The 18209-nt window shown below is 43.2% G+C and overlaps 1 protein-coding gene across 4 annotated transcripts in view; it reads left to right on the forward strand.

Annotated features, from left to right (window-relative positions):
• glra1 (glycine receptor, alpha 1) overlaps positions 1-9044 on the forward strand; it is a 132898-nt gene extending 123854 nt beyond the window's left edge. For 2 of the 4 annotated variants that reach the window (XM_026185135.2, XM_026185152.2), the window contains one exon: positions 4364-9044. In XM_026185135.2, the coding sequence (XP_026040920.1) occupies positions 4364-4648 (285 nt within the window). In that variant the 3' untranslated portion in view covers positions 4649-9044. Of the gene's footprint in view, positions 1-4339 lie in introns of all 4 variants that reach the window. The other 2 variants (XM_026185144.2, XM_080305637.1) reach the window with 1 other exon arrangement.
• Positions 9045-18209: the final 9165 nt, after the last annotated feature.

The following is an 18209-nucleotide window of genomic DNA, read 5'->3' on the forward strand; positions in this document are numbered from 1 at the left end:
GATTAGGATTATATTTTTATCACCACGCTGGCCTCGGGAGTATGGTTAGGCCACTCCTAGTGTTCCCTTGTTTAGCATGAGGCTAAAATATTAACCCTGACCTGAAGTGGTGGACATTAAGTTAGGGATGCACTTGCACCGAGAGCTCCTTTGCACTTGTTTACACAAACAGCTTGCAAATGTAATTGCCACAGTTGGAGTAGGTACTACACCGAGTTTGGAGCAGACTTGTTATCTGCTTCATTTATGAAGAGAAGACCACCCTTGAACTGGCTTTAACGGTCAATGTCATATTTGTTTTTGCCCCCCTGGGATTAAAGCAGAGTCTGCACTTGTGGCGGTGCAGAGACCAAACATCTCACGGTCCATAACTTTCCAGATTTTGTATGTGTGTAAATATGTTAGGATTCGATTTTTGGGCCGTATCAGAGAAGAGACATTAGATGAGCTGGATCCTTTGAGGCTCCTTTGTAGAATCCAAAGGGCAAACCTTAATTCTCCTCCGCCCATCCATCCATCCGTGGACTGCGCGGGCCCAGAGCTTGTGTGTTAATGGAGGGCATTTTTATAATTAGGCATAAATGTAATGAATCACCTGGTCCATGCGGAGGCGTTCTTCGATGGGTTCCTTCAGGAACCTTGTGAGTTCTTTTCGCCAAGTCTGCAGGCTGCAGGTCTTCCCCCCTTGTCCCTTATTGTTCTCCTTCTCTGACTTCCTTTCTTTTCGTCATTACTCCACCTTTTCTTTCTCCCTCTGCCGTTCCTCTCATTGTGTCTCCTCCTCACGTTCCTCCGCCCTCCACATTAATCACATGGCAGGCAGAATAAAGCAGAGCATCTGTAATAGTTTAGCAGCGTCACTGAAGGACAGGCAGAGGTCGGCTAGCATCACAGCTAATGCATCGACATCTAGCGCGCACGGGCGTGTGTGAGTGTGTGTGCGTGCACATGTGTGTGTGTGTACATGTATTAACAGTAATAGATGGCTTGAAGTGCATGCAAGGACAGAACGGGGACATGAGGCACTAAAAATGGATCGTTACCTGGTGGTCTAACACTCACGCACACACACTCACACACACTCTCAGTACATCTCCCTCACCCGGCTGCGCTGCTTTATTTGATCGGATTTTTGGAGCATTTTTAACCCTTTTCTCTGTGTTATTGATGATATCAAGACAAACAGGCTCATTATTGACTCTTTTTTAGCTCCTTCCCCCTGCTAGAAACCGGAGGCTGGTCTAACTGAAGAGAACTGAGGCGTCTGTTTGGTTGGCAGCTTGATTTGTTGCTGCTGCAGAGGTTTTGCGTCACTTTGGTCCTTCTGCTGCCAACAGTTCCTCCTCCTGCTTTCGATTTTGCTCCTGCTTGTTTTCCGATCATAAAATGCTCTTTTTCTTTTCCTTTTCAGCCAAAATGAACTGGAAAGATTCCCTGCTGATAAGCTGCCACACAAACTCCCACCGTGGCCTGCGGGAACAAACAAACAAATGGCATTCAAGCGTGAACTTTACAACCTCGGCTTTTATCAAAAACTCTGAAGCCAAACAAAGACGACTCCTTATCATTGAAGCTAATTTTTAATTTCACGGGTGTTGTTTTAAGTTTGAAGGACATTCTGCGCTGTTTATTTTCCTCGTTTAGTTTCCCCACACGCCCTCGCCGTCTCTCAGCCCATGTAGACCTTTGTGTTCGAGTCCCTGAACCAGATAAGGAAGTCATTGTGTCTCCTGTAATGAAAAGGCAGGGTGAGTGGGGCGATAGGATTTTCAATATCTCGCCGCGCTCGGGTGAAAGTGCCGTGCACGCGCCGTAACCTTGAGCACGGCGCACGTCAATCAATCCAAATCCATTCGGCCGCATCCTCCCGCTCCCCTTGGCGACTGAGATGAGCGTACGTGGCGTCCGACGTCAGCTCCTATCGATGACTTCTGCATCTAGGCTGAGCGAGTGTGATCGGCAGCGAGCTTTGGGGTTCGTCCCCCCTGCACGGCGCCGCTGGGCCATTCAGTCGAAATAACAATCGATGAGTCACAACCAACCACTGGAATAGCAACACAGGAAATATCATGATTTAGTGGTGCAGCTCTTAAAATTGCATCTTCTTTTCTCAAATACCTGATGGGAACTTGAATAGAAGACACCATGTTTCTCAAACACACTGCTGTTCATTAGATATATATATATATATGATACTTCTGTATTCATTGCTCATATTAATAAAGTTTAACACATTTCTATTTAATGCCATCAAAGATGGACACACCAATCAAACGTGTCATGATGTTAAAGTTGTGCCTGCCTACAATCAGTCAAACCTGCTGCCCGACCAAGAAATATCAGTCAGATTTATTATGGTTAAAAAAGCAAATCCAGGCTGCCTATCTATGAAAGAGATGATTGTGGTGGCCTTTGAGACTGGTTTGTTACAAGCGTTTTCTTCTGACTGATGAAAGGATCATATAAATCATATAAAAGAAACAATTTTTCCATGCGAGAAAGTTTAAGAATGATGGGACTGTTTTTTAACTGAGGTCAGATGATCCAAACTGGAGCAAAACTCTCATCAGTTGCCCAAGGTTTGGTTTTTTTTTACGACTTCCCTCTCAAAGTCATCTTCTCATTTCTGCTTGGACCACTTTTAGCACTGCTGCTGATTTTAGATTTCTCCCTGAAGTCCCCGAATGTCTCTTTGCTCTTTGCCCAAAATGCTGGCCCTTCAACTTGACTTTCATTCTGGTCACACAGATGAAGTCAAAGGGCCATTTTCAGATATTCATTTCTGATGAACACAGTATTGGGTCCATTTACTGTCTGCACGTTTGAGGTCATGACAAAATGTAAGAGGTCAAAATGGGAACTGCACGGAGCGATTTAAAACTAGAGAGCAGTGGTCCAAGGGCAGTGTTGGTCAAGTTACTCGAAAAAAGTAATCAGTAACTAATTACTGATTACTTCCCCCAAAAAGTAATCCCATTACTTTACTGATTACTTATTTTCAAAAGTAATTAATTACTTAGTTACTTAGTTACTTTTTAAAAACACGATTTACAACCTGAATAGGTGATAAAGCGATAGATCTTTCAGCCCAATTCTACTTTTTCTGCATAATCCATCATACAAAATGTAATCAAATGGAAAAGTTTCTTTTTAAAACTTGTTTTATTAGTTTTAATCTTTTAACTTTATGCATCAAGCAAAAATTAAATTATCTGCAACATTCTCTGACTGGAAGAAATTAGTTTAACATTTAAACCTATTTTCTGCACATTCCAGCACATAAAATATATATATTTTTTGTGTTTGCACTCAGTCTTTCAAATAGATGCAAGTAAAACACAGCAGAACATAAATAAAGTCAAAGACTAGCGGTCCTGTTGCTCTATTTTCACCTGTAAAGCAGGAGTAGGGTAGGCGGAGGTTTACCCTGGTGCAGGTGTGCCGCAGCGGTCAGTGGAAGAATCCGCGAGTTTCTCTGTGAGTTTCCCATTACGTCGTAGCGCACTCGGTGTTTGCTTGGAAGTTTAAGGGGGGTTTTTTGCTGTAAAAAGAAGTTTTCTTCCCACGCACGATGGACGCTAATGTTTTTGTCACTTTTTATGGAATCAAACTCAAAGTAAGGTCAGTACTTCCACACTTTAAACGCTGCACGCTCATACTCTCTCCCACAGTCGATATGTGATCCATTGTTGATCTGCACACAGCTGTTGTCACGAACGTCGCACTCGCTTACGTCACTGTCATGAGACGTTCTCGCAAAAAAATCACGGTTTTAGTAACACAGTAACGCAGCGTTCCTACGGGAAAGTAAAGGTAATCTAATTACCGTTTTTGCAATAGTAATTCCTTACTTTACTCGTTACTTGAAAAAAGTAATCGGATTACAGTAACGCGTTACTGCCCATCTCTGTCCAAGGGCGTGCAAGAAGATTAGCATGAAGGGAACATTCAGGGGTCAAACCAGGGGTAGTTTTCGCTGTTCTTAACAGGATGGAATTGCACAGAGATGAATCAAATATTCTATATTCTCTCTCTCTCTACATACATTATATATATATACATATATATATATATATACATACATATATATATATATATATATATACATATTCTTCTTTTCCTCTTTATTTTAATTAAGACAGCCAGCTGAGAATGAGACGCTAATTCCACCTTAAATTTCTGGTTTATTCAGACACACGGTCATGTGATAAAGTACTTCACTTCCTCACTTTTCATTTTCACTCCACGTCATCAGTTATTTGTTTTGCATGACTGCACATCTCTGAAATTCACTCACACACACCTCTCAACAGTAACGTCTTTCTCTGGTTCCTAACAGCCTGAGTCTTGGCCTGTGTTGCAGGAGGATGAGACGGGCGAGGGCCGCTTCAGTTTCCCCGGTTACGGCATGGGCCCCGCTTGCCTGCAGGCTAAGGACGGCATGGCCATCAAAGGCAACAACAACAATGCCCCGACCTCGGCCGCACCCGAAAAGAGCATCGAGGAGATGAAGAAGCTGTTCATTAGTCGGGCCAAGCGCATCGACACGGTGTCCCGCGTGGCCTTCCCACTCGTCTTCCTCATTTTTAACATTTTCTACTGGATCATTTACAAGATCATCCGCAGCGAGGACATCCACAAGCAGTAGTGGAGAGCTGAGGAGGAGGACGAGGAGGAGAACGGTGCGAAGAGGAGAAGACAGAGAAAAGGAAACAGAGCGCTGACTTCGGTACAAGATCTGTTGCCCCTTTTTCCACCGAGCGTTCTCTCCTCTTCCTCTTCCTTCGCCTTCATTTGGTCGAGGAAAGTCACTTTCTTTGTGGCGGTCGCTCACCATGGCACCACCTGACGCCTACAGACACGATTTCAAATATTTATTATTGCTTTATTTTTCCTTTAATCTCCTCTCCTACCCTGAAACCTGCCCCGTTCCCGTCTCCTTCCAGCTCCTGAATAATCCGGACCGGTGCAATAGCAATGCAGTAAAATGCATGATATATGAATGTGGCAATATATTCAAGAAACGAAAAGTTCAACTTTTGCAGGCATCCCAGCAAAAACTGTGTGGGAGCAGTCGGACTGAACAAGCGAGGCTTGTAAAAGAAATGTTGTGTTTTAGCTTTTTGTGTGACGACAGATATAATGCTATGTGACGGGTGGGTCGTGCGAGAGCAGTGTAATATACTCATATATGTTATCATAACTGGGAAAAAATAGGATGTTTGTTTCCACAGGTGGGCGTCTGGATTTAAAGGATTTTTCACCCAAAAAAAAGAAAAGAAAAGAAGGCGGGCCGATCGGTGCTTCCATTGAACAAAGCGATGCAAAGGTCGCGCTTTCTGTATATCGAGATTTGCTTCAAATGTGTACTGCAAGCACTCCTCAAAGCTCCCCCTTGCTCCCGCTGCCATCAAGCACCGTGAAACTGAACCGACCTGTCAATCACACGACTGGACGACATGGGACAAACTATCTCATTTATCCGTGCTCAGCGTGTTCCTCTGCCTGTCCTTCATTTCTGTTTTTTCGGTTGTTTCTTAATGAATTTCTGTGCCGACTCAACACGTGGCTCCTGCGGCGCTCTGACACGCAGGAAGGAGGTGCGCTCTGATGTCAGCAGCTGATGTCGCCTCGCAGGCTCCTGGGTTTTTGAGATTTCGCTTTGTTTTGGTGAAAGCGGACAGAGAACTACTCGAGCGAGGACGTAGCAACACACAGATACGTTTACATCTCCAGTAGTGCTTCCTTGCTTTGACCCCGCCTTAACGTGACGCCGCCCATCCCGCTCCCCAGCCGAGAGGACATATGTTACCTTAATTAACTGTATTCCCGCCTCATTCGTATGCACCGACTGTAGCTGCAAACCTCATAAAGCTACGCCGCCATCCACATGCAGAGGCTGTGATGAGGGGATTCGTCATTTGAGGCTTCATAAGTGTGACTAATGATTTTATTTGTTTCGTTTTTTTTCTTGTACTTTGCACCAGGCTTCTCTATGCAATGATCAGTATATGCAAATATGATTTTTCCCACGTCTTGGCACCCTCATCCACATCCCGCTGCAGACAGTGAAAAAAGGTCTTTCATGCTTATTGGTCAGAATGGAGACAAAGGTGTTGCAAACTGCCCAGGCACTTCTGCCCAATGCACACGGATCAGTAGATGGAGAAAAATATATATAAATATATATGTGTGTATGTTTTAAACTAGAAATCTGAAGGAAGGAGGTGGAAGGAGGAGAGTGATGATGTGTGTGCAGTGAGAACTCTGACAGGCTGTGATGTGCAATGTTCTTTTTTTTTTGCAAACATTTAATCAGTCTCACACTATCTTTTTCTGCTTCTTACACAAAAACCTGCCTTTGCAGCCAAACCTCAAAGGAGCACGTCGACGATTCTTTGTGAGACACCGGGAGGCCTGGCTCAGCCGCACTGCCCAGTCAGAAACATTTTATTAAATTCCAGCTTGTGCGCTGGTTAAATTAGCCCGATGTAGCTATTATATATTATAGTTTGTGTTTCCTGGTTCTGTCCCAGTCCACAGACATACTGTAAGAGTCTTAGAGAGAGCGGATGAATATTTCCGATTATTCCTCTGATAACCTCTGATCAGTGAGCCACCAGCTGAAAGTCAACCAGCCAGCTAGACCTTCCTCGCTCTGACAATAAAACATGGATTATTTGTTTTGGTCTAAATATCAGACATGGGGAGATTGGCACAAAGTGCATCTCCACTGTTAACTGAAACAAACATTTCGCTGTCCAACTCTGCATTGTGAGAAAAAATATGATTTAAGAGGCTATAATTTCATATTCCTTTTATCCTCAGAGACAGAAATACAAAACAATATTTTCATTTGGATGATTTCTTCATTTCTCTCCTCCTGCTGTTTAATCCATGAATCCGCAGCAAAGGGATTCCTTAAAACGAATTTGGGTTTTGTGTCTTTTACAGAACATCTGATGTAGATTTTAATTTACATCATTCGCTTTGTCTCAAAGTACACTGCGAGCAATCCGAAGGGCTATGCTCCACCTCTCCCTCTGCTCACATGATCCCAGCCTGTTCTGACTTTAAAATGGAAGTGCCATAAAATCTGCTTCAGTCCAAACTATGCATCTCATTCACCGAATCATTCCCAGAAAAGGAAAACTGCTCAAAGCTGGGACCTCAGAGGTGCTTCGGTTACTTACAGAGGCCGTTTTATTTCCACATGTGTTTCCGTGAGCTCCGGTCGAATCCCCGCCTTCACCCTCTCACCCTCCTTATCGTTACACCTTCAGAGATGTGGGCACGGATTCAGATTCAGAGCAGATCAGACGGTTCAAGCAGGGAAAGTAAAAAGGTGGTGTTTTTTCTGAAAACCCACAAATATGCATGTTAAATGAAGACCTCACCCAGGTCCAAAGTCACACTTGTACTTCTCTGCTATTCATGTATGTGGGAGCAACGAAGCAAAACAAGCTCACTGGGCCTTTCAAAGGCTGCTGCGATGCTTCTCACACAGCGTTCTTGGTTTGACCAAAGTTCTCCAGAAATCACCTTAAAGCTAATTCCAGGTAATAAACTCTTTCAGTTACACGGGTTAGTCAAGCAGGTGCAGTACTTAAAAAGTAAACCGTTTAGTGCTGCTGAAAGGAATATTTTATATTTGTGTACAGGGACAGATCAACGCTGTCTTAAATGGAAGTGTTCGACTTTTAGTCCACCTGGCTCAGTCGTGGTGAGGCACACAACAAACTTTAAAATATCTTTTATAATAGAGCTTGAGGTGCAGCTCTTCCCAGCAAATGAACTTATAGATCCGTGCACGCTCGCCAGGAAAATCGTATTTTGTAGACTTGGCAGCTCCTCTGAGCGACACGTATGATGCAAACCGCCTCTGATGGCCTCTGTTTGCAGTGAAGCCTCCTCTGTGGTCACGGCCTGCACCCAGGTGGGAAACCTCAGCCGGCTCAATCTGATTAGGACGGCTCCTTTTATCTTCTGTGCCAAAAACACAAGGACATCAGTCGCCTGTTTTACATACACATGCACATCTTCTCGTGCCATATGGGGGTTGAATATGGAACAAAAAAAGAGGACCTAGAAGCATATCGTGCATCCATTCAACCACCATTTCCCAGCATTTACGGCCCTCCCCTCAGGCGTGGGTCTCGTGCGTGTCATAGTTGTTGTAGAGCTTTTTGTCAGGCCTCATGCCGTCGTATTAATCATTGTTCTCTGTGGGTTTGGGGGGCAGAGGGGGGGATACTGTGGGTTGGTTTTGCATCGCGATGTGATGCAAACTGACAGAAGGATGAGAGAGAGGGATGCATTTTTAGACGTTTATGGATTTTAAAGTAGCATGGTTTGATTTGCCGATGATTAATGATTCACGGGCTTTTGCAGGGTTTGTTTGATTCTCTTGTATTTTATTGTATGTACTATACAACCCGATGACCCCGAGGCAGAAGGAGAAAAAAACAGAGACTCTCGAACTGCTGTGAACTAAAGGAAACATTATTATGACGATTCTTCTTCTTCTTATTTATTTATTTACTTTCTTTGCACAAGTTGGAATGGCCTTAATTTTGCTTTAGTTGCTTCTCTCGTGTATTGGCACAAAGTGCACCTGTTTCGTTTGCCGAACTTACAATTATGCTCATTATGACGCTTATAATCTGAACGTGCACATCAGAGCAGAATGAAAAAAAAAAAAAGTTCAGCAAATCCTTTTTATTTTTCATTAATCTGAGAATCAATATTTTGCATGAATATAAATAAAATGGCAGATATTTTGGCTTGTATAAAAAAATGTGAAGCAATTTGAAGAGAAAAAAAAAAGAATGTACCGTTTCTGCTGTATCTGTATATATCTAAATATTTACTGAAATATGTCATACTACTAATTCTATTAATGATTAAAGGTTTTCTGAACAAAAATCTCTTTACCTGTTTTTGAACATTGTCGAGGTTGTTGGAGTTGGATCTTCTGCTTTCTGTTACTCGACTCAAGGATCTGTGTAATCGTTCGAGAAAAAGTATTAAAAATTGCAAAGAAATCCCGGCTGCAGGTTGTTTTTATTTTAATAAAGGTCAGACTTCTTTGTTGTGTTTATCGTGCTTTCAGAATTTCTTTGCCCCACCTACTGCTCACGCAAAATTCCTGCAATTAGAGTGCTTCGCGTTAAGCTGCAGACAAGGGAGCAGGTCAACCATGTGTCCTAAAACTTGACGTTAGAAGTCGGAAAAATGCGTGAGTGTGAGGATTTCCTACAAAACTGCAGTTCTTCTGAAGTGTTCCTCTTCTGCAGGGGTCAGTATTGGCGGTAAACCGGTGACGGGGTCGTGGGTGGAGCAGCAAAAGCTGGGTCGTGTGCTCTGACCCAACAGACGAGCTGCTGTAGCTCAGACGGCCGGTGTCAGAACACACATAGCATCAGTGGCCACCAGAGGAACACCTCGCACTAAGGTTCATTATGGGACGGTGGGCCGGGGTCCCTGTATATGTCTGAAAAAGCAGTCGCACCTTTCCATCAAAACCTCTGATCCTGTTGAATCCAGGAATATGGCATGTGGCTATGTCAGGTACATGATGTACTCCAGGTAATGATGTTAGCACCTGGAAAAAAGCAGAGACCTCCAACGGGCTCAGGGAGGGGCTGCGGCCACCTGAGAGCACAGAGGAGAGAGAAAAGAGAGTCTAACTAAGGGAGGATTCGGGGTCACCTGGTCCAGCCCTAACTATATGCTTTAGCAAAAAAGGAAATTAATCTTAAAAGTAGAGATCGTGTCTGTCTCCCGAATCCAAACTGGAAGCTGGTTCCACAGAAGAGGGGCCTGAAAACTGAAGGCTCTGCCTTCCATTCTACTTTTAAGTGCTCTAGGAACAACAAGTAACCTGTGAGAGGTAAGTGCTCTAATGGGGTGATATGGTACTGTAAGGTCATTAAAATAAGATGGGGCCTGATTATTTAAGACCTTGTATGTGAGAAGCATGATTTAAATTCAGGGAGCCGATGAAGAGAAGTCAGTATGGAAGAAATCTGCTCCTTTGAATGAAAAGAGCAGATTTAAATGGCAGGTCCTTTAATTATTTTATTCCCATTAACCTGTCTGCATGGCTCTTACTGTAAAACACAGCATTTACTTAGCAAGAGGAAAGGTGACGTCATCATTTAGACCTTATCTCCTGCTGTACTTTTTCACTGGTGTTTGGAGAAGGACCAAGTTGGATATAATATAAAAGGTGGATATAATGTATTTAATATAAAAGAGGAGGCAGCCAATATGGTCTGGACTGCACAAGTGCACACATATCATCAGTGTAAAGTTACAGATTTGTATAGGAATCCACGCCTGGAAGCAATTTAAATGTCTGCAGCACGACCACAGGAGCTCCACCTGAGCTTTGTTTTTAATCCCTACACGTTTCAGATTTGGGGGGTTGTGTTTTTTTCCCCATCAGGATCTGAGGATAGATCCAGAAAGCTCCAGAGAAAGCTTCTAAGTTAGGTGTACACTATGTTCCCCATTTTCAAACAAACTGGAGCTTTTTCAACAGGTGGTCACAGAAATAACATGACTGGTAAGTTAAACAGCAGCAGAGCCCGCACTTTGACAAGTTCACTGTTTCTTTCCAGACTAGACTCCAGGAGTGGATATTTACCTGACAGAAATCACCTGCATGCAAATCTTTAAAGCCACAGGGCCGTTGGGCTCGTTGCTCATCTGTTAGTCAGCCTGCAGCCTGCACTCAGGTGGGAATTGCACTTTCAGTTTGACCTGGTTCTGAAGTTTATTGCAGCCGTTCCCGTGGGTCAGACACTGAGTTTGGTTTCTTTTGGTTCTTCCTCTCTGTATCCGACACCCCAGCCAGTAGGAAACATTCCCACAGTGATGGCAAACTGGACCTCAGACGGAAGCTCATGTGTTCAGTAATGAAGCTATGTGATCACTCATCTGCCTGGTGCTCTGTTCTTTGCTCCAAACCAACTGCCCTTTTCACTTTAATCTCACTCCTCTGATGTCATTCTTATTCATGCAGCCCACCTCCTCCCCATCTCCACCTCCTCCAGGTCCCTAGAGAACCATCCAAGCCTCCAACAACTGTCTACACTCCTGAGGATGTGGCTCTGCTTTGATGGCTCATCAGAGTCTAATCACACAGCTTAACTGAATTCTGTATCTCAGTGAATCATGTTCAGGCCTTAAAAAGGAGAAACTGTTTAGAAAGTTCTAATGATCATTATAATGTTTGTGATAAAATGTTTTAATCAAATGTTCAAGGAACATTTTAAGCATCTTTATATTTAAAAAAAAAAAAACCTTCCTGTAAACTGTCTTCTTGATCTCCAGTGTGAGTGAAAGCAGGATGTTCCCCCGGCAGCATGCAGAGCTGCATAGACTTGAGGTCAGGCCGAGTATGAAGGACCCCGAGTGTGGCAGACCCACAGCCGAGCGTCTGAAGGTCAACTTTTCACACTGTTATAGAAACTGTGCCTGGGAGGGAGGGAGGGGCTTGTTCTCAGGATCCCTCAGTCACAGGGACAGATGAAGTCTATACACTCCAGCTTCATGAAGTGTCAGGCGAGCTGGTTTCAACAGGAAATCTATGCTAATCATGTCGATGGAAGCACCTCTTATATGTCTCGAGACTCCGCCCAGCACGGTGCTGAGAAATGATCCTCTGTGTGTGTGTCCAAAAATTGGACGTTTACTATACTTGTGGGGACTAACAGCCCTTATGGGGACCAAATGCCCACGTTTGAAGGCATCTTTGAGGCTCAGAATGTGGCTTAGTGTCAGGGTTACAGTTAGGTTATGGTTAGGTTTAGGCTGTGTGTGTGTGTGTGTGTGTGTGTGTGTGTGTGTGTGTGTGTGTGTGTGTGTGTGTGTGTGTGTGTGTGTGTGTGTGTGTGTGTGTGTGTGTGTGTGTGTGCAGTACGAGCTGTTAAATCACAGTGAGTGGATCTGCGTCAACACGACTGTTTTACTAACAGGACCAGAAACTGGGCACAGACATTGTCAGAGATTTACAGTTAACAAACAGTCAGGTGAATAAACAACAATGAGACACTTGTGTAGGTGAAAAGCTCAGAGCAAATCACACCGAACTGAAGTATTCGTTTATTTTTATAGGTTACATCGTCAATATGCAAATATAATCACATTTCCTGTTACGCAGGTCCTGATGTCTGTCTGCATGCAAGCTGTGTGTGTGTGTCACAGAGTATGTGTGTTGCAGGTCAATTTCTAAGAATAATATAATGCAAGTCAACTTCTGCGGATATGTATTTCTGTGCTGGTCTCTTGTCAGTGTCACAGGGTCAGCTTCCTGTTTCTACAGAAAACTGTCTGGTGAAATATGTATAACATAACTTTTGAAGCATAAGCAAATAAAACATTAAAAACTCCCTGACAGACATGCTTGTATATTCATAGTCTGTTTTCTGTTAAAGCTGCTCATAGGGGGCTACCTGATTAATTCAATTCAACTTTATTTATACAGCACCAAATCACAACAACAGTTGCCTCAAGGTGCTTTATATTATAAGGTAGACCCTACAATAATACATACAGACAAAAACCCAACACTCATATGATACCCTATGAGCAAGCACTTTGGCGACAGTGGGAAGGAAAAACTCCCTTTTAACAGGAAGAAACCTCCAGCAGAACCAGGCTCAGGGAGGGGCGGGGCCATCTGCCGTGACCAGAATCACTGTGGGTTCTTTACCTTTAAATATAAAGCATCTTGAGGTTACTGTTGCTGTGAATTGATGCTAAATAAATGAAATAAATTGAATTAAACTGAAGTTTCATGCTCAGTTGGATTTAAGTCAACTGATTTCAGCCTCCTTGTTTTGGCTTGGAGAAACGCTCTTGTTTCTCTTGTCCTGCTGCAGATTTAAATTCAGGGAGCCAATGACAGTCCGCGCATGAATAAAGCCCACCTGAGGAATCCCAAACACTGGGATGGCCTGACTGATGGGGACTGTGTATGAGAGTGACTGACTTTAAAGTGAGGACTGTGTGTTTTAATTGTGTCTGCTCAGTGTGTTTGAGTGAAACCTCCACACTGTGAGCAGAGGGCTCCCTCAAAGACAAACGTGTCTTTGTCCCAAACATCATGGAGGGACTGCACACACACACACACACTGACCCAACGCGATCCAAACCAGCTGAACTCAAGGTCTGTAATGATACCACACTGTAATATATGAACTTAATCTGGTATCAGTAATGGCACCATTATTCCTTTAAAGCTCATGCAGGGTCATTAAAGACGTGTTGGTCACATTAATACTAAAACAAAGTTGTCAGAGTTTCATGAATGTGCAGCTCTGGCACATCAGGCTGTCTGATACACCACACTGGGTTTTAATGACTCGGAATCAGTGGTGGTGGTGATGATGATGATTGCAATTTTTGTGCCAAGGGATGCAAACCTTTGTAAATAACCACTCATTAATGGTCTCATTTATCTGGCCAGTCACTGATCCGCCAGCTCTACTGGGTAAAATCGAAATATGTGCTCTTGTTGATTGGTGCTTGGAAAGATTCTTTCAACAGACAGGTTTTGGACACGCTCAGATTTCCTGTTTTCTTACATGATGCGTGTCATGTATCATTTAGATAAAAGGTGAATCTGCTCAACTCCTAAAAGCAGCACAGCTTCACTCTGACCGCCTCAAATTAAAGACTGGCTTCCACAGAGAAGTCAGAGATCAGTGTCAGCAGCGGGACGGCAACTCCACAGCTGCTCAGCTCTGGATCTCAGAGCGAGGAGGGCGTGAAGTGGAAGTTTTGATAAGCGGCAAGAGGGCACGTCTCTGATGTATAATGCACGTCAGCTGGAGGGCGGCTGCAGAAACAAACGAGCAGGTGTGAAGGTGACAGAGGTCTGACAGGAGGCAGAGAGGAGCACACTGACAGGAAGCTGTCTCCTGGTGGTTTTGTTTACCAACTTAAAGGTGATTTATTCAAACTGAGCCGAGTTTGGGCTCCATTAGTGTCACTGGATGAATATTGGACATTGGACATGCTTTCTGGTACCACCTTAAAAACACTGCACCCCTCTGGTTATTAAAGTGTCAGGTAGAGGAGCTGGCAGGTAATAAAGTACCTGCTCTAAATTTTAATCTTCTAGGTTTGTTCTTTGAACAGATCCCAGTGAATGAAATCAACGTTTCATTTTTAATACGTTTTCTTTGTGGAGTTTTGTAGACGATCAATTTCTAAAATGACAGACATGTAAAAAAAAATAAAATAAAATAATAATCACAGTTTAATCCTACACGACAGCAGAGGAGAGCTGGAGATTGTCTCTATAATCGCTTCCCCCATAAACATGGATGAATAAATGAATCTGTTTGTGCTTTTTTATTGTTTTTCTGGTCTATTTGTCCTCTGTAGGTTTTATGTGGAATTTCTTGAGGACAAAGACACCAAATTTATTTAATAGGTCAGCATCGCTCCCTCGCATCATGTAGATCAGGGGTGTCAAACATAAGGTCCAGGGGCTAGAATCAGCCTGGCAAAGATTCATCTAGCCCACTGCATTTCCAGGAATACTGCTGGGAGTCAGCCAGCCTTCATCTGGATTCAAGTGGTCCTTAAATCTGAAACATTTTCTGGTCCAAAGCATCTTCTTATCATCTTCGATGCCCTGTACCAACACAGAGCAGAGTAGCTATCTGAACGCTACTCCAACAGAGGTCGATTATCTTGTTAATAATTTCACCTCCTCACTACGTACGACTCTGGATACTGTAGCTCCTGTGAAAACTAAGATCTCAAATCAGAAGTACCTGACTCCGTGGTATAATTCTCAAACACGTATCTTAAAGCAGATGACTCGTAAGCTGGAGAGGAAATGGCGTGTCACAAATTTAGAGGATCATGATTTAGCCTGGAGAAATAGTTTGTTGCTTTATAAGAAAGTCCTCCGCAAAGCCTGAACATCTTACTATTCATCACAGATTGAAGAAAATAAGAACAACCCCAGGTTTCTCTTCAGCAATGTAGCCAGGCTGACAAAAAGTCAGAGCTCTACATGCAAGAAAGAGGAGGAGAAAAAAAGAACTCCTCCCAGACTGAGCTCCTAGGGGAGAGCAGTTTGAGAATAGAAAAAAAAACAAACATTTCTTACGTCTGTTATTCACATCTTTATTACAAAGAACCATCCCTTTAACGTTAACTAGTAATGACTTCATGAACTTCTTCACAAATAAAATTTTTATCATTAGAGAAAAAATTACCAATAATCATCCCACAGATGTAATATTATCTACAGCTACTCTTAGTACCATTGATGTTAAGTTAGACTCTTTTTCTCCAATTGATCTTTCTGAGTTAACTTCAATAATTACTTCCTCCAAACCATCAACGTGTCTTTTAGACCCCATTCCTACAAAACTGCTCAAAGAAGTCCTGCCATTAATTAATTCTTCGATCTTAAATATGATCAACCTGTCTCTAATAATCGGCTATGTACCACAGGCCTTCAAGTTGGCTGTAGTTAAACCTTTACTCAAAAAGCCATCTCTAGACCCAGCAGTCTTAGCTAATTATAGGCCACTCTCCAACCTTCCTTTCATATCAAAAATCCTTGAAAGAGTAGTTGTCAAACAGCTAACAGATCATCTGCAGAGGAATGGTTTATTTGAAGAGTTTCAGTCAGGTTTCAGAGCTCATCACAGCACAGAAACAGCTTTAGTGAAGGTTACAAATGATCTTCTTATGGCCTCTGACAGTGGACTCATCTCTGTGCTTGTCCTGCTAGACCTTAGTGCAGCATTCGATACTGTCGACCATAATATCCTATTAGAGCGATTAGAACATGCTGTAGGTATTACAGGTACTGTGCTGCAGTGGTTTGTATCATATCTATCTAATAGACTCCAGTTTGTACATGTAAATGGAGAGTCCTCTTCACACACTAAGGTTAATTATGGAGTTCCACAGGGTTCAGTGCTAGGACCGATTCTGTTTACACTATACATGCTTCCCCCAGGCAGCATCATTAGAAGACATAGCATACATTTTCAGTGCTATGCAGGTGACACCCAGCTCTATCTATCTATGAAGCCAGATAACACACACCAATTAGTTAAACTGCAGGAATGTCTTAAAGACATAAAGACCTGGATGGCCGCTAACTTTCTGCTTCTTAATTCAGATAAAACTGAGGTTATTGTACTTGGCCCTGAAAATCTTAGAAATATGGTATCTAACCAGATTCTTACTCTGGATGGCATTACCTTGGCCTCCAGTAACGCTGTGAGGAACCTTGGAGTCATTTTTGACCAGGATATGTCCTTCAACGCACATATTAAACAAATATGTAAGACTGCTTTCCTCCATTTGCGCAACATCTCTAAAGTTAGAAATATCCTGTCTCAGAGTGACGCTGGAAAACTAGTTTATGCATTTATTACTTCCAGGCTTGACTACTGTAATTCATTATTATCAGGATGTCCAAAAAACTCACTGAAAAGCCTTCAGCTAATCCAAAATGCTGCAGCAAGAGTCCTGACAGGGACTAGAAAGAGAGAGCATATTTCTCCTGTTTTGGCTTCCCTTCATTGGCTTCCTGTTAAATCCAGAATTGAATTCAAAATCCTGCTCCTCACATACAAGGTCTTAAATATTCAGGCCCCATCTTATCTTAATGACCTTGTAGTACCATATCACCCTATTAGAGCACTTCGCTCTCGCTCTGCAGGCCTACTTGTTGTTCCTAGAGTATTTAAAAGTAGAATGGGAGGGAGAGCCTTCAGTTTTCAGGCCCCTCTTCTGTGGAACCAGCTTCCAGTTTGGATTCGGGTGACAGACACTATCTCTACTTTCAAGATTAGGCTTAAAACTTTTCTTTTTGCTAAAGCATATAGTTGGGCCTTAGTTGTGCTGCAATAGACGTAGGCTGCCAGGGGATTCCCATGATGCATTGAGTTTTTCCTTTCCAATCACCTTTCTCACTCACTATGTATTAACAGACCTCTCTGCATTGAATCATATCTGTTATTAACCTCTGTCTCTCTTCCACAGCATGTCTTTATTCTGTCTTCCTTCTCTCACCCCAACCGGTCGCAGCAGATGGCCGCCCCTCCCTGAGCCTGGTTCTGCCGGAGGTTTCTTCCTGTTAAAAGGGAGTTTTTCCTTCCCACTGTCACCAAAGTGCTTGCTCATAGGGGGTCATATGATTGTTGGGGTTTTCTCTGTATCTATGAAGCGCCTTGAGGCGATTTTTGTTGTGATTTGGCGCTATATAAATAAAATTGAATTGAAATCTAAGGTCACCGTGCAGACCAGCACAGCCCCAACACCGCTTATTTATTCGAAACATTGATTGATTATACTTCATTGATCCCGAAAGAAATTGGGTAGGTTAAGGCTGCTAGCTTCAGCCAGTGCCAACATGAGCACCCCTTCTGACCATATATAGATTACACAAACATCACATTGGGAAGAGGTCAGAGGTATGAAAATCAGTGAAATCCACAATACATACAAGAAAGAGGAGAACTCCTCCCAGACTGAGCTCCTAAGGGAGAGCAGTTTGAGAATAGAAAAAAAAACAAAAACATTTCTTACGTCTGTTATTCACATCTTTATTACAAACAAGTTGGACGATGACATCGTGTTGTTCAGAGGTGGTGTGAGGAGAGCGGACTCGTTAAAGCAGCCCAGGTCAAACCGGTCAGTACAGAAATGGATACTGCTGTTCACACTGCCACTGTGACTTCCTGTCGTTGTGATGGCGACCATCACCTGATCACCTGTGAGGGACTTGTGATGAAATGTATGGAGAAGTTTTACCTGTCGATGACCACGGCCTTTCACAGTGAACTGCATGTATTGCTGTTACCGCCATGACTGATGAAACCTTGCTTTCATAAACCAGCGTTAACCTGCTCTCCTTCTTTTATCCCTAGCTGGCAGTCGGTAGGGGAGGTCATCCACGAAGCCAATATGTCTCTGTGGGTGTCGTAGGGTTTCCATCTTGGTCAACAATGCACTTCCAGACCTTGACCTTTGCTTGCTTTAAGGGTTAGATGTTGTCGTTTAAGATAGTCTTCAATTTGCTCGATCCAAGTCTTCTTGGGGGCGATGATTGCTCATGCAGCAGACGCGGCCAAACCAAAAAAGCTCTTCTATCGAGGGCTGCTGGTGACATTGACTATGTATCGCGCTGTTGCTGCGCCGGTCACAGAGGGATGCTC

Source organism: Astatotilapia calliptera, chromosome 2, assembly GCF_964374335.1.
Source record: "Astatotilapia calliptera chromosome 2, fAstCal68.1, whole genome shotgun sequence".
NCBI lineage: Eukaryota > Metazoa > Chordata > Actinopteri > Cichliformes > Cichlidae > Astatotilapia > Astatotilapia calliptera.